Raw genomic sequence first — 26,050 nt, 5'->3', positions numbered from 1 at the left:
GAAACAAGAGCAAGAAGAGCAAATTAAATCCAAGGTAAGCAGAAAGAAGGAAATCTTTAAAACCAGGTATCGATGGAATTGAAAATAGAAATAAGAGAAAATTAATGAAATCAAAAGCTGATAAAAATAAAATTAACAATCTTTTGGCCATACTTAATAAGAAAAGAAGACAGAAGTGGCCAGTATTGGGAATGAAAGATCACACAGATGTTAAAGTGACTACGAACAACTCTATCCCCCCAACTATGGTCTGTTATTTGAAAGAAACAAGCTATCAGAACTCAGTGAAAATGGGGCACCTGGGTGGCTCAGTTGGTTAAGCATTCGACTTCAGCTCAGGTCATGATCTCACGGTTCATGGGTTCGAGCTCCGCATCTGCTCTGTGCAGACAGCTCAGAGCCTGAAGCCTGCTTTGGATTCTGTGTGTGTCTCTCTCCTCCCTCCCTGACTCGTGCTCTCTGGCTCTCTCAAAAATAAATAAACATTAAAAAAAAAAAAAAAAGAACTCAGTGTAAAAGTAATAGGTAACTAGAATAGACTTCTGTCGACTATAGATACTGAATTCGAAATTGAAAACCTTACAAAAAGAAAACTAGGCCCAGTTGCTTTCACTGGAGAGTTCTGTCACACATTCAAGGAAGTAATAATTCCAGTCTGTACATAATCTTTTTGTCAGAAAATTGAAGATGGAAAAAAAATAGAAGAAGGAAGTTTGGAAAGGAAACTCCCAAACTCATTTTATGAGCCCATTAGTACTGTAATACTGAAACAAGATAAAGACAATTCAAGAAAAGAAGATTGTAGACCAGGATCCCTCATTAACATATTTGCAAAATCATCAAATCAAACTCAGCAAAGTATAAAAAAGACAAATACATCACAATCAAATATGATTTATTCTAGGAATGCAAGGTTGGTTCAATATGTGAAAGTCAAGCACTTTAATTCATCATGTTAACAATAAAAAAGACAAACCATCAGATTATTTTAGTAGATGGAGAAAAAGCATGTGACAAAATTCAACATCTACATATGATAAATATTCAAAAATGAGAAATAGAAAAAGAATTTCATTAACCTGACAAAAAGACATCTATAAACACCTACAGCTAACATTATGCTTGATGGGAAGGGAATGCTTTTACCCTAACCTAGAGAACAAGCCAAGGGTATCCACTTACCATGTCTTAATATTAGACTGGAAGTCCTGTCCAATGTAGTAGGCAAGAGAAAGAAATAAAAGACATACAGATTGGAAAGGAAGAAATAAAACACTTTCCATTCACAGATGACATGACTATCTACATAGAAAAATTCTAAAGGATCTACAAAAAAAAACCTACTGATTTTAGCAAGGTTACAAAATACACAGTCCATGTGGAAGATCAGTTAAATTTCTGTGTACTAACAAGGAACAATTGGAAACAAATTTTTAAAAACTATGCAAAACTGAAATACTTAGATACAAAATCTAACAGAAGATATGAAATAATCCATATACAGAAAACTATAAAACATTGATGAAAGAAAAACTTAAAAGTACTAGGTGAATGAAAAGATATATCAAATTCATGATTTAGAATACTCAATATTGTTAAGATGTCAGTTCTCTCCAGGTTGGTCTGTACATTCAATGTAATTCCAGTTAAACTCTCAGCAGGATTTTTTTTTTTAGATATCATCAAGAGGATCCCCAAACTTATATGAAAAAATAAACTAAAATAGCCGAAACAGTTTTGAAAAAGAAAAGCAATGTTGGAGGACTTACTCTACGTGATTTCAAAACTTACTAATTAAGGGGCGCCTGGGTGGCTCAGTCGGTTGGGCGTCCGACTTCGGCTCAGGTCATGATCTCGCGGTCTGTGAGTTCGAGCCCCGCGTCGGGCTCTGTGCTGACAGCTCAGAGCCTGGAGCCTGTCTCAGATCCTGTGTCTCCCTCTCTCTCAGACCTTCCCCCGTTCATGCTCTGTCTCTCTCTGTCTCAAAAATGAATAAATGTTAAAAAAAATAATAAAAAAAACTTACTAATTAAGACAGTGTGATATTGGTGAAAAGATCAGTGGGACAGATTAGAGACAAAACAGACTTACACAAATGCAGTTTTTGACAGAGGTGCAAGGTCAAGTCAATGGACAAAGGATAGTCTTTCCAACAGATGGTACTGAATGATTAGACATCCACATATATTAAAAAACTGAACCTCAGCACATAGCTCACATGCTATACAAAAGCTAATTCAAACTTGATTATAGACCTAAATGTAAAACTTAAAACTATAAACTTCTAGAAGAAATCTTAGGAGAAAATTTTTGTGATCTTGGGTTTGGCAAATAGGTTTTAGATACAATATCAAAAGCATGACCCATAAAAGAAAAAATCGATGAGATAGGCTGTATCAAAATTAAAAACTTCTCCTTGAAGGACATTAGTAAGACAATGAAAAGACAGTATTTGCAAATTATAGGTACAATAAAAAAATTCATATCCACAACACATAAAAAACTGTCAAAATTCGACAATAGGAAGATAAACAATCCAATCAGAAAATGGTCAGTGGGTGCCTGGGTGGCTCAGTTGGTTGAGCCTCCGACTCTTGATTTCGGCTCAGGTCATGATCTCACGGTTCGTGAGATTGAACCCTTTGTTGGGCTCTGCACTGATGGCACAGAGCCTGCTTGGGATTCTCTCTCCCTCTCTCTCAGCCCTTCACCTGTGCACATGGCATGCACACTCTCACTCTCTCTCAAAATAAATAAATAAACTTTTTTTTTTAGTGGTCAAGAGATCTGACACTTTCCCAGTGAAGTACACCCAGATGGCAAATAGCATAGGAAACCATGCTCAATCTCAGTCATAAGGAAATGAAAACCACATGAGATACCATCACACACCAATTAGAATGGCTAAAAAGTAAAAGACAAAGTACTGACTATACCGAGTTGTGGCAAGAATGCAGAGTAACTGGAGCTCTCAGTGCTGAAGGTGATGTCAAATTGTACAGCACTTTTGAGAAGGTTGGCAGTTTCTTACACACTAAACATTCTCTCTTTTGCTATATGACCCAGCAATTCCATTCTTATTTACTCAAACAAAAGAAAAACTCGAGTTCACACGTAAACTTGTCTATGTGTTTATCACACTTCATTCACGCTCATCAAAAATTGGAAACAACATAAGATGTCATTCACCATTTAGGTAAATGGTTAAACCGGTCCATCCACACAATGGAGTATTACTCAGCAGTAAAAGGGAAGGGACTTGATTCCTACAGCAACATATATGGATCTAAAATGCATTTTACCAAGTGGAAGAAGTCAAAATCAAAAGGTTACATATTCTACAATTCCATTCTAGAAAAGCATTCTTTCTGCATTGACCACAAAGGGACAGCTGAAGGGAAATTTCTGAGTGATGGAAACATTCTGTTTGTTACTCTGGTGGTAGAAACACAACTTTGTGTGCATTTGCTAAAAGTCATGGATCTGCCTACCTCATCCCACCCAGAATGTAGAGGAAACCCAAAGTGATAGGAAGCCTGTGACAAATGAATCTAACTGCATCACAAATAAATGGCATTAAAATACTGAGGGTGTAAGGAAGAAAGGAGCTAAGTAACTTTGGAAATCAGTGTGTTAACTGGATACCCAAGGACTAAATACAAAATGCAAATGGACACGAACACTGTAATCAAGTTGATAAACTTGTTTCTTACCTGAGTATGGGTTAGCAATTCCAAAGGTAATTTAGACGTAGGGAGGGTTGAACAAACAGGTGTGTATGTTATAGGTAACAATAGATTCCTCACTATGAGAGAAGGAACTTACAGATCAGCAAAGAGGGAATGTTAGACTCGACTCTTGGTGCTGGGTTGGAGTTGAAGGTGTCAGCATGAACTCGTGCCTTTCTATTTAATGGATGCACGGACAGATGGATAGACAAGGGTTAGCATACATGCATTATATTTACTGGTTTTCCCCATTGAAAGGATTTACAAGGAAGTCCTTGTAGAAATAGCAAATTGCTATCAGTGGTCATTATGCTGTACACCTTAAACTTACACATTGCTGTATGTCAGCTATATCTCAATAAATCTGAAAGGGGAAAAAACATTCACAGTAATAACTGCTGTGGGGAATATCCTCCAGTGAAAGCTGAAATTAATTGAAATATTTTTTAATTGTGGTATATATATATGTATGTACATATATATACATATACATATGTATATATATATATTTTCACCATTTTAAAATTTTGGTGGGGGGGTCCTGGGTGGCTCAGTCGGTTAAGCATCTGACTTCAGCTCAGGTTGTGATCTCACAGTTCGTGGGTTCGAGCCCCGCATCGGGCTCTGTGCTGACAGCTTAGAGCTTGAAGCCTGCTTTGGATTCTGTGTCTCCCTCTCTCTCTGCCCCTCTCCTGCTCACAGGCTCCCTCTGTCTCTCAAAAATAAATAAAAATGTTAAAAATCTTTTTTAACATTTTTATTTATTTTTTAAGTTATTTCAGGGGGAGAGAGAAAGAGAGAGCAGGTAAGGGGCAGCGATGGAGAGAGAGAGAATCCCAAGCAGGCTCTGTGCCATCAGCACAGAGCCCAATGTGGGGCTCAAACTCATGAACCGTGAGATCATGACCTGAGCCAAAATCAAGAGTTGGAAGCTTAACCACCTGAGCCACCCAGGTGCCCCTTAACCATTTTTAAATGTGCAGTTTGGTGGCATTAAGTCCATTCAGGGACTTTTCCAGGGAGAACTCTGGCAGACAGCAGCTTAACCAGTGATGAAGGCTGACAACACCCACATCAAAATATGTCAAGGTCATGTATCCCTGTGGTGTGGGGCACGGGGAAGGGCACAGCACCTCTGCAGGAACCCTCCCCAAGATGCATAACCTCAGCCTCATCATAGAGAACATCAGGGAAACTCACATCAAGGGGCAGATCAGGAGAGACCAGGAGAGACTGAGACATTGACACTTGAGATCACTGTGAATCTCAGGTTGGATCCTGGAGCAGAAAATGACAGTTCATGGTGCAGCAGGTGAAGTCCAAATAGGCTGTGGTTGGTTGGCAGTGTGCCACTGTGAATTCCTTAGTTTTGTTCATCCTGTTACAGTTCTGCAAGATGTTACATTAGTGGGTGCTGGGTAGAGGGTATTTGGGAACTCTACTATTTTTGTAGCCCTCTTTGAGTTTAAAATTATTAAAGAATTAAAAGTATAAAGGTTCATAAGTGAAAGTTAACGAGTCATCTTTCAGTTAATTCCCTCCAGAAATTGAGTGGTCTCTTCCACGCAGCTCAGATGACCTTCGTTAATAACAACAACAACCGTGGCTAACCCAGCCCCTCAGCAGTACTGAACATAGTTACTCGTTCCTTGAACCAGTTTACCTTCTGGGTCTCTGTGACGCCATATTTGGCGGGCTCTCTCTTACCTGTCTCCATGCTCTTCTTCCATCTCCATTATTAGCTCATTGCTCTCTACATAAGGTTGAAGTTCTTCAGTGCTCCAGCCTGAGGCCGTGTGTCTTCCCTCTGTACCTCTGCTATCCAGTACGGCAGCTACTAGCCACGTTGGCAATCTAAATTCAAATTCTTTACAAATAAATAAAACTTAAAATTTAGTTCCTCAGTTGCTGTGGCCACATTTCACATGCTTAATTGTCGCATGAGGTGTCAGTGGCTACCATATTGGACAGTACAGATGAGGAACAGTTCTGTCATTGCAGAAAGTTCTGTTGGACACAGCATCTGCCTGGCAGCCCCTTACACTTCACATTGTGTCTGGTTGCCCCCGTCCCGGTGAGGCCAGGATCAACCAGTCGGCAGGTAGTGTCAGCTCAGTATTGTAGAGTCTCCATCAGCTTTTTACCTAATAGTTTTATTCCTCGATAGTCTTTGCTGAAACATTTGTTTCACCTCTTTTTTGTAAAAAACAAAAGACAAATGTGATCATTTTGCATGGATGCCTTTCTGTATCAGTGCATTTTTTTTTTTTAGATCTGAGCTTGTTTTTAATAGCTATAGAATGTTCTACTGAATGTACACATGCTAAAGGACCTGATCTAATTTTGTGGGGTAAGTTCATAGGTATATAATATTTTTAATTACACATCCTTTCCGTTTCAGATGAGCAGAAGGTCTCTTCTGCCTTCCTGACGTTGAAAGACAATAGCATGCACGTGGAGTCTAGTGAAGATTGGAGAAAAGACCAGCATAGCCCATCTTATCAGCAAATAAACTGCATTAACAGTGTTATCAGGTGTGAGACACAAGTTTTGAGAACATGCCAGTTTTTCCAAAAGCATACGTTGTCTCTGTAAGCACACACCTTCCATCGTACTTAATACCTATTGTCTTGATTGTTCACTATAAGTCAGTAAGTATTTATGGAGTACCTACCTACAGTTTATAATAAATTGAACATTTCAAGGGATGCAAAAAAGGAAGATTGGTCCCTTCTTTGAGGGAGCCGTGGCACAGTTGAGAAGACAAGACCTTGATGATAAAAATTAAACGAGCCAAGGTTTGGAGATCAATTCCAGGCCACAGTAAAAGAGATGTGACACTCCAGTGATTCAGGCTGGGACAGTCAGGGAAGACCTCATCAAAGCAAAGTGTAGGGCATACCCACGCAAAAGTGCCGTGAGAAGAGCAGAAATGTGGGAAGTGGCAAAATTAGGGGCCAGGGAGGCACACATGACCTAGTTACGTTGTTGCAGATACCTGAGGAGCTGCGACGTTCCGGCTTTGAAAAGGAAGAGCGCGTCCTCTTCATCCTCGGAAGACAGACAGAACCACAAGGCAAATGATGCCCAGACCTTGCACGGTAACGCGAGTGCCCTCCTAGCCAGCCAGAGGATGGGCACAGAGCCATCCCTTTCTGGTTTTCCTTCAAGGTTTGGTCTCTACTTATTTCGTGAATCACCAACAATCCTGGTTTCCTATTGCTCCTTAATGGCCAGTTACAAACACCTACAAACTTGGTCTTTAACATAAATTTCCTTTGAGGATTTTTCTTTTCACTGTCGGTTTCTCTCATGCCCCCAGCTGCGCCTCAGACCCCAGCCACAGCTCACTTGGAGATGTCTACTGCCAGGCGGTCCGCAGACGCTGCAGGACGCGCCCCCAGGAGCCTGTCCCCGGCGGCGCTGAGCCTGGGCTCTGGCACGAGCCAGTGTAGCTACGGCAGCACCGTTGTCCACGCCCCGCCGCCAGAGTCAGGTGCCACGTTTACCTCCTGCTCTAAACACTCCTATGAAATTCGGGGTCGTGAGAAAACACATCGTTAATATCAGTTACTTAAGAATGACTTCTGGATTATAATTATGTCGTCCTTTCTTTAAAGCAGCCCGTAGTTTTAGAAATACCACCTTTGTATCGGTTACATAGTTTGGACCGTATTTCTAAATCATTGTCACTTGTTGATCACATCAGCTGACACGTGGAAGGCACTTAGAACTAACAGAACCCAGTGACGTAGCAGTAAGTCCTCAGCAAGTGTTAACTATCACTAATGAGGTTGTTTATGAGGCTGCCTTAGGTCACTTTGTTGTTGCCCTTGAGAGAAGGTGTTCTTGTCAGACTGACATTGGCCGTGACCAGATGGACCGTATACACATCCAGATTTTTATATTGGCCTGATAACAATGAGGAGAGTGTGTTCAAAACTCTCTTCCTTTTGGGTGCCTGTGAGGAGTTGGGGATGCCTGTCCCTTCTCCTTCGGACTCCACTGCCCACCCCCCAGGCTGGATGCCACGCCATGCCACAGTTCTTCTGGACGTTGGAAGGGGGCTACCCAGCGGCCATCGGGCGAGGTGTGCATGTGTGCATATGAGTGTGCCCCTTGTTCTCAGTTGGGGGGGTGTGGGGAAGGTGGGAAACCCCTGAGGGCCTGTGGGGTGTTAAAAAGGGTTTTTAAGAAAACAAAGGAAAAAAATATCTCTTCCTTTTAGCAACATAATGACTTGGTAAATTCTTCTGATGTCTACTTTTTGTTCCTTTTTACTGTCTCCTACCCTTTGACTTTGTCCTTACGACAATTTGGTGGCTGAAGTAGTGGTGACAAAGGTGTTAAATCAGGTTTTTGGGTTATCTAACTTCTTGTTGCTGGTCTTCAGTGGCCCATCAGGAAACGTGTTGAGCTCTTAACGGTGTGCAGCCATCTGTCCTTAGTCTTTCATAAGAATTAACTCATCTAATCTTGACACTGACCCTTGGAGACAGAGAGTACAGTATTGACAGGCGGGCTGGGGTTCGGTGGGAAGAGACCAGAGACACAACCTTTGGAGCTTAGATTATGTTTCTAATGAACTGAAAATAGAGTTTTATTGGAGCTGAGCCAGTCCCCCGGGAAAGAGCAGCTGCACAATTTTTTAGTATACCTTTTCTTAATACTTTCGATTCCAGTGTGGACATAATAGCTGCTGGTGACTCAGCCCATACAAGGTGGGGTCTCATCCAATGGGGAAAGATTTTGTGGTCATGCCACTATACTTTTTGTAATCTGGTGTGTATTACCATTTTGAAAGATTGATAGTAAAGCCTGTAAGCTCTCACTGAAGGGAATTTATTGATAATTGTTTGTTCTGATCTTAAACCAATCTCAGCATCTGTGGGACCACATGTTTCTTCCAAGGAGAAGAAACAGAAGCACGGTCTCTGTAAAGTATCTGTATGTCTTTTGCTCTCTGAAAAGCCTAATTCGTGCAGTTTACACCCTGACTCTAATTAAACGATTGGGTCTGAGGACCATGACTCCAAATGCATTTCCCTGCAAGCTATGGCCTCCATTTCGTATACACAACAGTTAAGGCACAAAGGAGTTAAGTGACTTGCGCAAAGTTATGTAGCAAATGAGTGGCAGAGAAGGGAATCAGACATTAATAAGCAGTCTCCAGAAACCATTGCCGTTAACATATTTTTAAATCCATAACAGGGTCAAGATGGCCTGTGAAATAAAGCCAAGAGATAAGTTACAGTGTAATTTTAAGAAACACACAAATGATCCAAAAGAAGGGCAGAAAAGGAGGAATAGAGCAACAACCACCATCACCAGAGGGAACATGTCAAACCCATAATAATAGCTCTAAATCTAACTGTGTCCCCTCCACTTAAAAGGCAGAAATTGTCAGAACAGATTAAAAAAAAAATCAAGACCCAGCTATGTACTGGCTGGAAAGTACAGTTTAAATATAATCCACGAAGGGATTGAGGATAAATGAATGAGAAAAGAGGCACAACGCAGATGATGAGCACAGGAGGACTGGCGTGCCAGTGGTGATAAACTAGAGTTCAAGACAGAGTCTTCCTAGAGATGGTTCATAGTGGTGAGCAGTTCACCAGGGAGACACAACAATCATAATACATTATGTATATTTGCTAATAGCAGAGTTTCCAAGGTAGGAAGTAAAAATGCAAAGAGTTAGAAAAAAATAGACTTTCCGTAACCATTGAAGAATGTAACACTGCTTCTGTGCAGTTAATAAAACATCTAGTTAAAAAAAAACGAGTAAAGCAGCAGATGATCTGAGCAATGCTGTCATTTGCATTCAGAGAACATAGCACCCAGTATCTGCACAATACGAGTTCTTTTCAAGCCTACGCCATGCATTCATTGAGGTATAAAATATGTTGGGCTGTACTACGTCTCAAAGTTAAAATAACGTTGTACATACTATGCTCTCTGGCGAGAGCTAATTCAGTTAGAAATCAGTGAAGCCATCTGGGGTTAGAGTTTTCTTGGCAAAGTTTTTAACTACAGATTCAGGGCTGTTCAGGTTTTCTACTTGTTGAGTGAACTTTGTTATTGCCTGCCTTTCAAAGACTTGGTCTGTTTTGTCTACAGTGTCAAATTTATTGGAATAAACATGTGCATAATGTTCTCTTATTCTTCTTTTGACACCAGTAAGATCTCTAATGATGTTCCGTCTGTCATTTCGGAGGTTGTCACCTTCATGTCTTCTCCTTTTTCTCTGATCAGTCTGGCTGGAGTTGATCGATTAGATTGGTCTTCTCAAAGCACCAGCTTACAGTTGCACTGGCTTGGTTTATTGTTTTCATGTTTTCTATGTCACTGATTCCTCCTCTGATTTTTACTGTTTCCTTTCTTCCACTTTCGTTTTATCTTGCTCTTCTCTTTCCAGTCTCTCGACGTGGAAGCCGAATTGATTTTGGACATATTTCTTTCCTAATGGATTAAAAAAAGTTTTTTTTAAGTTTATTTATCTTGAGAAAGAGAACGAGGAGGGGAGGGGCAGAGAGAGAGGGGGAGAGAGAGAGAATCTCAAGTAGGCTCCACACTATCAGAGCAGAACCTGATGTTGGAGCCCAAACTCATGAATTGTGAGACCATAACCTGAGCCAAAACCAAGAGTCGGGTGCTTAACCAACTGAGCCACCCAGGTGCCCCTCCTAATGGATTTTAATACAAATTTTCTTTTTTACCTCTAGCTGCGTTACACACATTTGGCTGTATTGTGTCATTTTCATTGTGTTCAAACACCGACTACTATCCCTAACCACCTCCTTTGAAATCACTTATGTCATCATGTATCTATATTTGCTATCTCACATTACTTCAGTACCACATATTTGGAGGCTTTCCACAGTTCTTTCTGTTACTGATTTCTAATTTAATCCCCTTGTGGTCCAAGAAAATACGAAACTCGAATTCTTCTGTATTTGTTGAGCCTTGTTTTATGGTCTGTGATGTGTTCTACCTTGATGGCTGTTCTTTGTGCACTGGGAAAGAAGGTTTATTCTGCTGTTGGTTGAATATTTTCTCAGTGGAAACCAGGTCAGGTTGGTTGATACTGTTGTTCAGGTCTTGTCTGTCCTAACTAGTCCTCTCAGTATTTGTTCTGCTTCGCAAGGAGTCCTGAAATCTCTGACCGTAATTATGCATTTGTCCATTTCTCCTTGTGGTAAAACTGGTTTTTGCTTCACGTGTTTTGAAAGAACTTTTTATTTTGTGCATAAATGTTTAGCCTTCTTCTGAATTGGCCCTTTTATCATTGTGAAATGATCTTCTTTATCCCTTGTATAGTCTTGACTCTAAAATACACTCTGTCTCATATTAATATATTCACTCTAGCATTTTTTTAAATCAGTATTAGCCTGTTCTATCTTTTCTGCCTTTTTGCTTTTAACCCAGGTATGTTTATGTTTGGAGTGAGCTTCACTTTCATGGCTGCTTAGGGACTTAGGGTATACATGTTCAATTGTTCACTGTCTACCTTCTGGAAATACTGTATCACTTCAGGTATAGCATAAAAATCCAAGAATAGTGTACTTCTGCTTCCCCCTTCTGGCCTTTGTCTGTTGGCATATGTCTTACTTCTACATATGTTATAAATCTCACCCCACGCTGCTGTTGCTCACGTGTAGGTACTGGTTATCTCTTCAACTATTTACCCATGTGGTTGCCTCTTCCAGTGCTCGTGGGGCTCGAACTCATAACTCCAAGATCAAGAGTCACACGCTCCTCTGCCTGAGCCAGCCAGGTGCCCCAGTACTATCAATTTTAAATCTAAAAAGACAACTCCAAGTCTGTCTACAGGTGTTTACTACAATAAGTTGTGGTATACACATAAAATGAAAGACTGTGATATGTAGAAAATGTACAATGGCTGTTTTCGTGCTGGTAAAAGGGATGCTCCTGGGGCACCTGGGTGGCTCAGTCAGTTAAGTGTCCGACTCTTGATTTCAGCTCAGGCCATGATCTTACGGTCATGATTTCAAGCCGTGCATCGGGCTCTGTGGAGGCATGGAGCCTGCTTGGGGTTCTTTCTCTCCCTCTGCCTCTGCCTTTCCCCTGTGTGTACACATTCTCTCTCTCTCAAAAAAAAAAAAAAAGGTGGGGAGGGGATGTTGTTAAGTGAAAACTGTAGAGAGTGTACATATTATATGCCTTTTGAGTAAAAATCGGGGTGGGGAATATGAGTCTGTATTCATGCTTATTTATAGGTGCATAAAGAATCTGGACTGATATAGAAGGCAATAAAAGAAATGGAGTTTCTGTGGGGGAAATAAATGAGAACTAGATACATAGTAGACAGGAATGGGGAGAATTTACTAACTACCTGTTTAATGCTTCTTGATTTTTGAACCACATGAATATACTACAGATTTTTATTTTTATTTTTTTTTTCAACGTTTTTTATTTATTTTTGGGACAGAGAGAGACAGAGCATGAACAGGGGAGGGGCAGAGAGAGAGGGAGACACAGAATCGGAAACAGGCTGCAGGCTCCGAGCCATCAGCCCAGAGCCTGACGCGGGGCTCGAACTCACGGACCGCGAGATCGTGACCTGGCTGAAGTCGGATGCTTAACCGACTGCGCCACCCAGGCGCCCCTATACTACAGATTTTTAAAATTAATTCAAAGATAAAACATATCTGAAGAATTTAAGAAGATAAAATACTTACAATAAGAAGATATTAGTAAATGTGTATATGCACATTGAGTGTTACAACTCTGCAAAATGTATATGCGAGTGTACAAAGAGTTTAAAGAAAGGTAGAAAAAAATAAAACAACTTATTTGCTAGGTTGATGAAGTTTCTTATATTCCAGCCATTGTAGTAATGATTGTAAAAATTTATTGAAAAGCAATTAGATTAGTGAAAATAAAATAAATGCAAATGATTGATAGCAATTAAAATTAAATCTGTCCCCTTCCACCTCAGCAGAAGCGACTCTGGCAGAGGATGCTGTCCCAGCGTGTGTGAGCCCTGGACCCCGTGCTCACACCCAGGTCCGTGTACCTCAGAAGAATTTCAACAAGTAGGGCTCACAAAAGCCATGCTGTCGGCCCACGCACAGAAGGAGGAACAGAATTATGTTGATAAATTCCGAGAAAAGCTCCTGTCATCGCCCTACAGAGCCTGTCTTCCGCAAGAAAGCAGAAGCAAAGCTAAACATTTGTACGTCCAAGGTAGTTACGTTTTAAAAACCGTGCCTCGTTTATCAATTCCATAAATATGTGTAAGTACTGGGAGAGAGGAAGTGAAGAATTGGGGGGTTGTTTTTAAGAAACAGATGGGAGAGATGCTGAACGAAATTCCTGCCGACAGTTTGTTGTCTGGGATAACGATTTCTTAGATGCTGGATCTGAGAAGCTGATTTGATAAGAAAGTGATTGAGAGATTCTGAAGTAAGTTTATTTTCTAGCAGCAGCTTTTATCTGGGCTCTTGCTCGTCTTTTTAGTAGCCGTGGTAGTGGACGCGGTTCCTGTTGGCAGGTGTCGTGTCTTCTTCATCTGCTTACAGTTACCTGTGAATGAATGGCGTTCTTCTCTTTTTTGGGTCTAGTTTCCATAATATGCGCCCCCTTCATCCTTTCAGGAGGCTCCGCTTCCAAGCAGAGCAGCGCGGCCGGCGGCAAGAAGGGGAAGCACAAGGGGAAGAAGCTGCCACAGCTGCCGGGCAGCAGTGGTACTAAGGACGCCTTCTGTCCCCACTTGCGAGGGACGTCCAGGACACACAGCCCTGGGGCCCCTCCCTCGCCTCCTCTCCGTGGGCCTCCGTCCTGTCGTGCCCGGCTCCTTCCCCCGTCCCAGCCCTGCCCCGTGGCAGCAGTGGCTCCGTTCGAATGTCTGTCTGAGCCACGTTTGCCCAACTGCTTGCAGTCTTTTCCTGCCCCCCCCCCCCCCACTTAGATACTTTGATGACCATTTTCCTGCACGAACCCCCTGTCTGTCCCCTTTTGTCACCATCCTTCCCCCCATATCCGTTCTTGGGAGCACCAGACTCTTGCGAAATTCCACCCTCAGCATCAGCAGTGGCTGCCAGCCTGGAACCCCCGTGGTCGGTCCTCAGCCGAAGGCGAGCTGAGGGGAAATGGGAGACGCCGCGTGAAGAGCACGCACTCACTACCTCGAGGAGCAGCTCACCACTGTGGCTCAACTTACTGCAGGAAGACACGCTCAGATCCCGCGAATCTTCAGATCAGATGAGAAGGGGCATTTGCCCAGAAGCCGAGGATGTAAGTGACACTAACTTCTAGCATGTGAGTGAGAACATAAATGAGCGTCCTCTTATTAAAATTAAGGCGCTCGCACCGGGGCCCGACGCTGAAGGCCGAGCAGGTAATCAGCATCATAGCTGTGGCTGAGACTGTGCTTTGTGATTTGCACTGTATCCCCCTGACTCCATGTAACAAGCAAGAACTAAGGAGCCTGCTGAGTCCTGGTTCCTTAGATACTTGGTAGTATTTCCCAAAGTCCTGTCTTTCACATTTTCTATGTGAACCGGGCTCCCCGCCTTTAAATTTTTTTTTTTTTTTAACATCTGTTTATTTTTGAGAGACAGAGCGAGACAGAGCATGAGTGAGGGAGGCGCAGAGAGGTGGGTACACAGAATCCAAAGCAGGCTCCAGGCTCCGAGCTGTCAGAGCCCGATGCGGGGCTTTAACCCACGAACCGCGAGATCATGATGTGAGCCGACGTCAGATGCTCAGCCGACTGAGCCACCCAGGCGCCCCTCCCCCACCTTTAAAATGTGATATCCAGTCATTTAATTTGACATAGTCATTGCCTACAAAATGTATTTTCTTCTTTACAACTGGGGTTGTGTTCTGGTAAGTTGGGAGTAAACCATACTGACAAGACCCGAACTGAGTGAGTGTGCCCTTGCAGGCGTGGTTGAGGGACCGAGGTGAGGTGTGTATGGAGAAGGGAGGGGCCGCTGTTTGTCATTGACTTATCACTAGAGTAGGCAGTTTTTGTTGGATACTTACACACATCGTTTTCAAAACCAAAAATTGTGTGGGTCATTTTCCCTTAACTGTTTATCTCTTTACCTAAAAAGCCATTCTCAGATATATTTATCTGGCTAAACTTTGGAATCTGATGTTCCTATACTTAGGTGTAGGAATCAAGACAAGTGTCAGTATTTACAATTTTCTTTGGTCTTCCTTTCAAGATATGATACCATTGTTGGATAAATGCTCAAAATATGATGATCCAGATAGAGAAAATGTGCTCAATTTGGAAAGCCTGATATTAGTGCACTTGCTAGAATCTCATGCAAGGCAGTGTATCCTAGTGAGCAGAGCCGGGCTGTGGAATAAGACGCGGAGTCAGACGCTCTGTCACTTGATCAGCCGGTTCGCTGAACCAAGTCAGTCAGCCTTCCTTTGCCTTTGTTCCTGACTTGAAAAATGAAGAGACGGAACCTTCATAGCTTATTCTGAGGATTAAGTGAAGTAATATTCATGTAGTCCTTCTTCCCATGCAATATAAGCTCAGGGTAGCTGCAACTTTGTTTCATTCACTGTAATACTCGTTTTGGGAATAGTGCTAAGAACTGGCAAAACGGTCGGGACATCCGGGATGACAAAGCAGCAGAATTAAAGCGTACGACCGTATGGCGCCTCCCGTGCAGCAGGTGCAAACCCAGCCATATATGTCATGTTCCGTGCAAAGGGACTTTGACCACAGTGTTGGGACAGGCTGAACTGTTTGCTTGCCGGTTATGTATGTGCTTCATTCTGTGTAACGTGTGAACTTCAAGATCTGCCAGTTATTTTGTAATATGATGCCTGAGATGTTAAAAATCTCTTCTTGTGGCCTTCCCTTCTGCAGCGTGTCGTGGGCAACAGCGGGAATAAGCACAGTTACACGGCATTACTTCACGAGGAGTCTCCTTCCAGAACAGGTTCTGCAGCATCAGGTAGTGGATCAAAATGATGAATTCTCCAAACTCTGTTGCCAGGAGATCACTGTGTAATGGGCCATCTGGTTTGGGCCCTGGTGCGGGAGTAATTTGTCTTTGTTTATAAGGTTTATTGGGGTGCGTTTACATACAATAGAATTCACCGGTTCTGACAAATGTATGCATTTGTGTAACCGGCACCACAGTGACCGTACAGAGCATTTCCATCGCCTGGAAAAGTTCTTCTGTGACCCTTTATAGTCAGTCTCTGCCCTGATATTCCAGCTCCTGGCAACCGCTGATCTGTTCTCTGTCACTGTAGTTCTGACTTTTTATAATTTTATGTGAATTGAATCATCCAGTATACAGTCTTTTGTGTAGGGATTCTTTCAGGTAAGCCAGTGCTACTGAGATTGATCCTTACTGGTGTTCCTTCCTATTACCAAGTACAATTAAATTGTGCGGGCATCCGTTCACCAGTTGATGGTTATTCAGTTGCATTATGAATAATGCTGCTATGAACATTGAGTGTGAGTCTTTGTACACATATGTTTTCATTTCTCTTTGGTAAATACATAGGAATGAAATTGCTAGGTCATGCGGTAAATGAATGATTAGCTTTATTTATTTTTATTATTAAACTATTATTGATATACGTTATATTAGTTTCCAGTGTACAACATAGTGATTCAGCAATTCTATACATTATGTGCTGCTCACCATGAGGTGTAGTTACCATCTCTCACCGTGTATTATGACAGTATTATTGATTGTATTCCCTGTGTGGTGCTTTTCATCTCCATTAACTTATTTGTCTATACCTGGAAGTTTGTACCTCTTAAGCCCTTCACCTATTTTGCCTAAACCCATCCCCTCCCCTCTGGCAACCAACCATCAGCATGTTCTTCATATTTATGAGTCTGTTTCTGGTTCATTTGTTCTTTTGTTTTTTAGATTCTCCTTGTAAGCAAAATCATATGGTATTTGTCTTCTTCTGTCTGACGTATTTCACTTAACAGAATACCCTCTAGGTTCATCCATGTTGTTGCAAATGACAAGGTCTCATTCTTTTTTAAGTAGTCCGGTGTGTGTGTGTGTGTGTGTGTGTGTGTGTGTGTATCACATCTTTTTTTTAGGTTTTTTATCTTAGTTCTAGTGTAGTTAACGGACAGTTTTAGATTTGTTTCCTGTACAATACGGTGACTCAGCAATTCTGTACATCGTTCAGTACTCATCATAAGTGTACTCTTTGATCCCCACCCCCTATTTCCCCTATCCTCCTCTGCTCTGGTAACCATTAGTTCTCTAGAGTTAAGGGTCTGTTTCTTGGTTTGTCTTTCTCTCTTTTTTCTCCCCTTTGTTCATTTGTTTTGTTTCTTAAATTCCACATATGTATGAAATCATACAGTGTTTGTCTTTCACTGTTTCACTTAGCATGCACTCTAACTCCAGCCATGCTATCACAAATGGCGAGATTTCATTCCTTTTTATGGCTGAGTAATAGTCCATTGTGTGTGTGTGTGTGTGTGTGTGTGTGTGTGTGTGTATACACGCACATATATACATGTATATGTAAATATATATACGTGTGTATATATATTTGTATACGTATATATACATACCACATTTTCTTTATCCATCCATTCATCCATCCATTTATGGACACAGGTTACTTCCATGTTTTGGCTATTGTAAATAATTGTGCTGTAACCATAGGGATGCATATATCTTTTTGTATTTGTATTTTTGTTTTCTTTGTATAAATGTCCAGTAGTAGAATTATTGGATCACGTGGAATTTTGTTTTTAATTTTTTTAGGGAGGTGCGTATTTTTTTTCACAGTGGTTGCACTAGTTTACGTTTCCACCAACAGCGCACAAGGATTCCCTTTTCTCCACATCCTCGCCAATACCTGTTGTTTCTTGTGTCATTGATTTTAGCCATTCTGACGGGTGTTAGGTGGTATCTCATTGTGGTTTTGATTTTAATTTCCCTGATGATGAGTGATGTTGAGCATGTTCTCATGTGTCTGTTGGTCATCTCTGTGTCTTCCGTGGAAAAATGTCTGTTCGGGTGCTCTGCCCATTTTTTTCATCAGATTGGTTTTTTGGTGTTGAGTTGTGTGAGTTCTGTATGTATTTTGTGTCCTAGTCCTTTATCAGATACATCCTTTGCAAATATTTTCTCACGTTCAGTAATTTGTCTTTTATTTTTTTTTAATGTTTATTTTTGACAGAGATAGAATCCCAAGCGGGCTCCGCGCTGTCAGTGTAAAGCCTGACATAGGGCTCCATCTCACAAACTGCAGGATCATGACCTGCGCCGAAATCAAGTTGGACACTTAACCGATTGAGTCATCCAGGCACCCCTGCCTTTTCTTTTTTTGATGGCTTCCATTATTGTACACAAACTTTTTATTTTGGTGTAGTCCCGGTAGTTTGCTTTTGCTTTTGTTTCTCTTGCTTGAGTGGACATATCCTTAAATATGTTGTTAAGGCCAATGTCAAAAAAGATGACTACCTTTTCTTCTAGAAGTTTTATGAATTCACATCTCAAATTTAGGTCTTTAATCCATTTTACGTTTATTTTAGTGGCATCAGAAAGTGGTCCAGTTTTTCATCCTTTTGCATGTTGCTGTCCAATTTTTCTAATCCCATTTATTGAGGATCCTGTCTTTTCCTCCTTTTACATTCTTCATCATAGATTAATTGACTATACGCGCATGGATTTCTTTCTGGACTCTATTCTGTTCCATTGATCTATGTGTTGGTTTTTGTACCAGTACCATACCATTTGGATTACTGTAGCCTTGTAGTATATATTAAAATCTGGGATTATGATACCTCCAGCTTTGTTCTTCATTTTCCAATTTGCTTTGGGTATTCAGAGTCTTTTGTAGTTCATACAGATTTTAGGATTATTTGTTCCACTCCTGTGAAAAATACTTTTGGTATTTTGCTAGGTATTACATTGAATCTTTAGATTGTTTTGGGTAGTATGGACATTTTAATGATTAATTCTTCCCATTCATGAGCACTAAATATCTTTCCATTTGTTTGTGTCTTCAGTTTTTTTCATTAGTGTCCTACAGTTTTCGGAATATAGGTCTTTTATCCCTTCGGTTAAGTTTATTCCTAAGTACTTTTTTTCCCCTCATCAAAATTATTTATTAATATGTGCTGATAACACTTAGAAAAATATTTGGAATTTGGGTGACAAAATGGAATTATAGATCATAATTTTGACTATAGACAAGACAGTGAGAAGTAACGTGACTAACATGCATTGTTTAACTTTTTTTTTTTTTTTAATATTCAAGTTAGTTAACATATAGTGTAATCTTGGCTTCAGGAGCAGAACCCAGTGATTCATCTCTTACATATGACACCCAGTGCTCATCCCAACAAGTGCCCTCCTTAATGCCCAACACCCATTTAGCCCATCCCCCCACCACCTCCCCTCCAGCAACCCTCAGTTTGTTCTTTGTACTTAAGAGTCTCTTATGGTTTACCTCCCTGTTTTTATCTTATTTTCCCTTCCCTTCCCCTGTGTTCATCAGTTGAGTTTCTCAAATTCTATGTATGAGTGAAATCATATGATATGTCTTTCTCTGTATGACTTATTTCGCTTAGCATAATATGCTCTAGTTTCATCCACGTTGTTGCAAATGGCAAGATTTCATTCTTTTTCATCACCGAGTAGTGTTCCATTGTATATATACCACATCTTCTTTATCCATTCATCAGTCAGTGGACATTTGGGCTCTTTTCATAATTTGGCTATTGTTGATAGTGCTACTGTAAACATCAGGGTACATATGCCCCTTCAAATCAGCACTCCTGTATCCTTCGGATAAATTCCTAGTAGTGCAATTGCTGGGTCGTAGGGTAGTTCTATTTTTAATTTTTTGAGGAACCTCCATACTGTTTTCCAGACTGGCTGCACCAGTTTGCATTCCCACCGACAGTGCAAAAGTGTTCCCTTTTCTCCACATCCTCACCAACATCTATTGTTTCCTGAGTTGTTAATTTTAGTCATTCTGACCGGTGTGAGGTAGTATTTCATTGTGGTCTTGATTTGTATTTCCCTGATGATGAGTGACATTGAGCATCTTTTCATGTATCTGTTTGCCACCTGGTTGTCTTCTATGGAAAGTGTCTATTCATGTCTTCTGACCATTTCTTCACTGCGTTATTTGCTTTTTCGATGTTAGTTTGGTAAGTTCCTTATTGATTTTGGATACTAGCCCTTTATCCGATATGTCATTTGCAAATATCTTCTGCCATTCTGTCAGTTGCCTTTTAGTTTTGTTGTTTCTTTTGCTGTGCAGAAGCTTTTATCTTGATGAAGTCCTAATAGTTCATTTTTTGCTTTCACTTCCTTTGCCCTGGAGACATGTCTACTAATAAGTTGTTGTAGCCAAGGTCAAAGAGGTTGCTTTGTGTTTTCCTCTGTAAGATTTTGATGGTTTCCTGTCTCACATTTAGATCTTGTATCCATTTTGAATTTATTTTTGTGAATGGTATTAGAAAGTGGTCCAGGTTCATTCTGGATGTTGCTGTCCAGTTCTCCCAGCACCATTTGCTAAAGAGACTGTATTTTTTCCATTGGATACTCTTTCCTGCTTTGTCAAAGATTAGTTGGCCATATATTTGTGGGTCCATTTCTGGGTTTTCTATTCTTTCCATTGATCTGTGTGTCTGTTTTTGTGCCAGTACCATACTGTCTTGATGATTACAGCTTGTAATACAGGTTGAAGTCTGGGATTGTGATGCCTCCAGCTTTGGTTTTCTTCTTCAACATTACTTTGGCTATTGGGGGTCTTTTGTGGTTCCATACAAATTTTAGGATTGTTTGTTCTAGCTCTGTGAAGAATGCTGGTGTTATTTAGATAGGGATTGCATTGGATATGTAGATTGATTTGGGTAGTATCAACATTGTAAAAAATATTTGTTTTTCTAATCCATGAACATGGAATATTTTTCCATTTCTTTGTGTCTTCTTCAATTTCTTCCATAAGCTTTTTATAGTTTTCAGTGTAGAGATCTTTTACCTCTTTGGTTGGGTTTATTCCTAGGTATTTTGTGGGTTTTGGTGCCATTTTAAGTGGGATCGATTCCTTGATATCTTTTTCTGTTGCTTCATCATTGGTGTATAGAAATGCAACTGACTTCTGTACATTGATTTTATATCCTGCAACTTTGCTGAATTCGTGTATCTGCTTTAGCAGTTTTTTTGGTGGAGTCTTTCCAGTTTTCTATGTAGAGTATCATGTAATCTGCAAAGAGTGAAAGTTTGACTTCTTTGCCAGTTTGGATGCCTTTTATTTCATTTTGTTGTCTGATTGCTGAGGCTAGGACTTCAAACACTATATTGAATAACAGTGGTGAGAATGGACGTCCTGTGGCATTCTGATCATAGTGGGAGAGCTCTCAGTTTTTCCCCACTGAGGATGATATTAGCTGTGGGCCTTTCATATATGGCTTTTATGGTGTTAAGGCATGTTCCATCTGTCCCAACTTTCTTGAGGGTTTTTATCAAAAGATGCTGTATTTTGTCAAATGCTTTTTCTGCATCTATTGACAGGATCATATGGTTCTTATCCTTCCTTCTACTAATGTGGTATATAATGTTAATTGATTTGTGAATATTGAACCAGCCCTGCAGCCAAGGAATGAATCCCACTTGATCGTGATGGGTAATTCTTTTAAGGTACTGTTGAATTCCATTTGCTTGTGTTTTGTTGAGAATTTTGGCATCTGTGTTCATTAGGGATATTGGCCGGTAATTCTCCTTCTTAGTGGGTTCTTTGTCTGGTTTTGAATCAAGGTAATGCTGGCTTCATAGAATGAATTTGGAAGCTTTCCTTCCATTTCTATTTTTCGGAACTGTTTGAGAAGAATAGGTATTAACGTTGCTTTAAATGTCTGGTAGAATTCCCCTGGGAAGCCATTGGCCCAGGACTCTTATTTTTTTGGGAGATTTTTGATAACCCATTCAATTTTTTTGCTGGTTGTGAGTCTGTTCAAATTTTCTGTTTCTTCCATTTGAGTTTTGGTAGTCTGTGAGTGTCTAGGAATTTGTCCATTTCTTCCAGATTGTCCAGTTTGTTGGAATATTATTTCTCATAGTATATTCTCTTATAATTGTTTGTATTTTTGTGGTGTTAGTTATGATCTCTCCTCTTTGGTTTTTTATTTTATCTATTTGGGTCCTCTTTTTGGGAAGTCAGGCTAGGGGGTTATTAATTTGTTTATTCTTTCAAAAAACCAGCTCTTAGTTTCATTGATCTGTTCTGGGTTCTTTTTTTTTTTTAATTCTATATTGTTTATTTCTGTTCTCATCTTTATTATTTCCCTTCTGCTGGCTTTGGGCTTTATTTGCTGCTGCTTTTCCAGCTCCTTTATGTGTAAGGTATGGTTGTGTATTTGGGAACTTTCTCGCTTCTTGAGATAGGCCTGAATTGCAATGTATTTTCCTCTTAGGACTGCCTTTGCTGCATCCCAAAGGGTTTGGACTGTTGTGCTTTCATTTTCATTTGCTTCCATATATTTTTAAATTTTTTCTTTCATTTCCTGGTTGACCCATTCATTCTTTCGTAGGATGTTCTTTAACCTCCATGTATTTGGGGGCTTTCCACATTTTTTCTTGGAGTTGGTTTCAAGTTTCATAGTGTTGTGATCTGAAAATATGCATGGTGTATCAGTCTTTTTGTACCTGTTGAGTACTGTTTTGTGACCCAAAATGTGATCTGTTTTGGAGAACGTTCCATGTGCACCTGAGAAGAATGTGTATTCTGCTGCTTTAGGATGAAATGTTCTGAATATATCTGTTAAGTCCATCTGGTCCAGAGTGTCATTCCGAACTGTTGTTTCCTTATTGATTTTCTTCTTGGATGATCTGTCCATGTTGTAAGTGGAGTATTTTATTAAAGACTACTACAGTTATGGTATAATTATCAATAAGTTTGCTTATGTTTGTGATGAATTGATTTATATATTTGGGTGCTTTCATGTTGGGGGCATCAGTATTTATAAGTGTTGGCTCTTCTTGATGGATAGACCCCTTAATTATGATATAATACCCTTCTTCATCTCTTGTTTCAGTATTTGTTTTAAAATCTAATTTGTCTTATATATAAGTGTGGCTACTCCAGCTTTCTTTTGATGTCCATTAGCATGATAGATGGTTCTCCATCCCCTCACTTACAGTCTGCAGGTAGCATCTGGTCTAAAATGAGTCTCTTGTAGGCAGCATATAGATGGATCTTGTTTTTTTATCCATTCTGATACCCTAGGTCTTTTGATTGGGGCATTTAGCCCATTTATTTTCAGAGTGATTATTGAAAGATACAAATTTAAAATGTGTCATTGTGTTATCTGTAGATTTCATGTTTGTTGTGATGTCTCTGGTCCTTTGTAGTTTTTGCTGCTTTCCACTCACAGAGTCCCACTTAGGATCTCTTGCAGGGCTGGTTTAGTGGTTACAAACTCCTTTAGTTTTTGTTTGTCTGGGAAAGTCTTTATCTCTCCTTCTATTCTGAATGACAGCATTACTGGATAAAGTATTCTTGGCTGCATATTTTTCCTATTCATCACATTGAATATTTCCTGCCACTCCCTTCTGGCCTGCCAAGTTTCAGGTCTGCTACTAACCTTACGTGTCTACCCTTGTAGGTTAAGGACCTTTTGTCCCTAGCTGCTTTCAGAACTCTATCTTTATCTTTGTATTTTGCCGGTTTTGCTATAATACGTGATGGTGTTGACCTGTTTTTGTTGATTTAGAAGGGAGATCTCTGTGCCTCTTGGACTTGGATGCCTGTTTCCTTCCCCAGATTAGGGAAGTTCTCAGCTATAATTTGTTCAAGTAAGTCCTCTGCCCCTTTCTGTCTTCTTCTCCTGGAACTCCTATGGTACGGATATTATTTTGTTTCATTGAATCACTTAGGTCTCTCGTTCTCCCCTCATGGTCTAGTAATTTCCTTTCCCTCTTTTTTTCCACTTTATCATTTTACATAATCATAATTTTATCTTCTATTTCAGCTATTCTCTTCTCTGCTTCTTCCATCCTTGCTGTCACTGTATCTGGTTTATTTTGTATCTGAGTTATAGCATTTTTTAATTCATTGTGACTAGTTCTTAGATCTTTGATCTCTGCAGCAAGAGATTCTCTGGTGTCTTATGCGCTTTTCTCAAGCCCAGCTATTAGTCTTATGACTGTTACTCTAAATTCTTCTTCAGACATACTGTTTGTACCTGTTGTGAGCAATTATCTGGTTGTGATTTCTTCCTAAACTTTCTTTTGGGGATAATTCCTCCGTTTTGTCATTTTGGCTAAGTTTCTGTCTTTTGCGTGTTTTAAAAGCTTGTTATAGGTCCTGCATCTGCAAGAACTACTATAGTAAAAAGGGGTCATGCACTGTCCAGGGCCTTGCACTTCAGGAAGTATTTCTGGTGTCTGCTGTGTGCATGCTGTTCTTGTGTTTTGGCCGCTGTGTCCCACTGGTCAGCCCTCTGCAGAGCTCCTTCTTGCTCATAGTGGTGGAGTGTTTGGACCTTCAACCAGGTGTGCTTTGATTTGTTTACTGAAGTGACCCTGGGGAAAAAAAAAGGAAAGGGGGGTGGGGAAGCCTGGTCCCATAAAAAGAGAAAAATGAAAGAAGACCAGAGAATCAAAAACCATAAGGCTAAATCCAGAGAAAGAGAAAGGAAGATAAAGAAGAAGAAACAGGGCGCCTGGGTGGCGCAGTCGGTTAAGCGTCCGACTTCAGCCAGGTCACGATCTCGCGGTCCGTGAGTTCGAGCCCCGCGTCGGGCTCTGGGCTGATGGCTCAGAGCCTGGAGCCTGTTTCCGATTCTGTGTCTCCCTCTCTCTCTGCCCCTCCCCCGTTCATGCTCTGTCTCTCTCTGTCCCAAAAAAAAAAAAAAAAAAAAAAAAGCTTTAAATGAAGAAGAAACAGAAAAGGTATAAAAAGAATAGAATGAAAATGCCTAATCAAACATATATATATGTGTATGTGTGTGTGTGTGTGTATACACACACACACACACACACACACACACACATACACATATATATACAAATCAGAAACTATGAGCCCAATTCCAAAAGAAAAAAAGAAGAGGGTAGAAAGAAAAGAAAAAAAAACAGTTGCCTGTTGGTGCCTGGGACCAGCGGCTGTGCTGGTTTGGGGGAGGGGCCGTCTGGTTTGCTCAGTGTCAGTCCCACTCCTGTAGATAAGCAGTTACCAGTCATGGAGGGGTGGGTTTTGGTGTAAGCAGGTCCCACTTCCACTGGGGGCCACTGTGCTGCTTCCTGAACCCCCACCCTGTTGATGATGGGGAGAAAAATGGCAACACCCTAGTCTCTGCTCCCCGGACCAGGTGTCTCAAACCATGCTATTCAAGCGGCCCTCACAGAGTAGCGTGGGCAGCAGGCTTGTCCTGCTCCACAGTCTCCCATGCCTTCTAGGCCTTCGAGTGTCTTCAAGGATCCTGCACTGCCCAGACCCTGTTCTGGAATAGCGCCACCCCGCCCCGCAGATAAAAGGCCTTTGGCTGGTACCTTCAGGGTCTTTTGTCCTTGGGGAGGCAATAATCCCTTTTCTCCAAGTATTCCAGGAAGGGGACCGTTCTCTCCCAGTGCGCCCCTGAGATCGCTACACCGCACTCTGCACTCCGGCCGGCTTCCTACCTCCTGGGAGCATGGTCCATGGCTCCCAGCTTTGCTCCAGAGAAAGTCACATACTTCCAAACCTCCGAGTTTCAGCGCCTAAGACTGTTTGCAAAACAGAAATCGGCACTCTCCGTATTTCTCGTTCCCCAGTCCGTGATCCAGAGACTTTTTCTTCTTGTAGTAACTTGAGGCTGACTTTTACAACTCCCCTTTCTCTCCCTTTTATCTCTGCACAGAAGGGATTCCCTCCCCTCTGTGCCTATGCCATTTTGTCTCCCCCGATTCACATACACACACCTCAATCCTGCCAAACTGTCCCCCTCCAACTGTGGAGACCCTTCTGCCACTCTGCAGCTCCATTTCCTGGGTGTTCCAAGTGCTCTGACCTCAATACAGTTGTTTTGAGGGATGAGGAAAATCCCGGTCCTCCCACTTCTCCACCATCTTCGCCCACGTACTTACTCTTTAAAAAATTAGGGAGGTACTTTTGTTTGCTTTGTTTTTGTTTTTTGGGGGGTCTTCTGGGTTTTTGTTTCAAAGTTGACGAGAAGGATCTAGAAGAGTCGATGCGAGTTAGGAAAGGAATGATTTGCAAGGCTCCATAGCAGCCATAAAGGAATGGGCCTTGGGATGGGTGGATACCTCTCTGTTGTAACAGGAGGAGGTGAGGAGAGAGTGCAGATATGAGTAAGCTTGTGTTTAGTGTCAGTAATGACG

The 26,050-nt window shown here is 41.0% G+C and overlaps 1 protein-coding gene across 1 annotated transcript in view; it reads left to right on the top strand.

Annotated features, from left to right (window-relative positions):
• PER3 (period circadian regulator 3) overlaps window positions 1–26,050 on the top strand; it is a 59,813-nt gene that overhangs the window by 27,919 nt on the left and 5,844 nt on the right. The window contains 8 exon segments of the mRNA XM_053899025.1: window positions 6,130–6,262; window positions 6,723–6,829; window positions 7,051–7,224; window positions 9,088–9,103; window positions 12,724–12,938; window positions 13,349–13,474; window positions 13,477–13,988; window positions 15,589–15,676. Coding sequence (XP_053755000.1) covers window positions 6,130–6,262; window positions 6,723–6,829; window positions 7,051–7,224; window positions 9,088–9,103; window positions 12,724–12,938; window positions 13,349–13,474; window positions 13,477–13,988; window positions 15,589–15,676 — 1,371 coding nt within the window.

Source organism: Panthera pardus, unplaced genomic scaffold (genome assembly GCF_024362965.1).
Source record: "Panthera pardus isolate Hobbes unplaced genomic scaffold, ASM2436296v1 HiC_scaffold_11, whole genome shotgun sequence".
Classification (NCBI taxonomy): Eukaryota; Metazoa; Chordata; class Mammalia; order Carnivora; family Felidae; genus Panthera; species Panthera pardus.
Note: the sequence above shows the minus strand (reverse complement) of the source record. Positions and strands in the feature narration are given on the sequence as shown.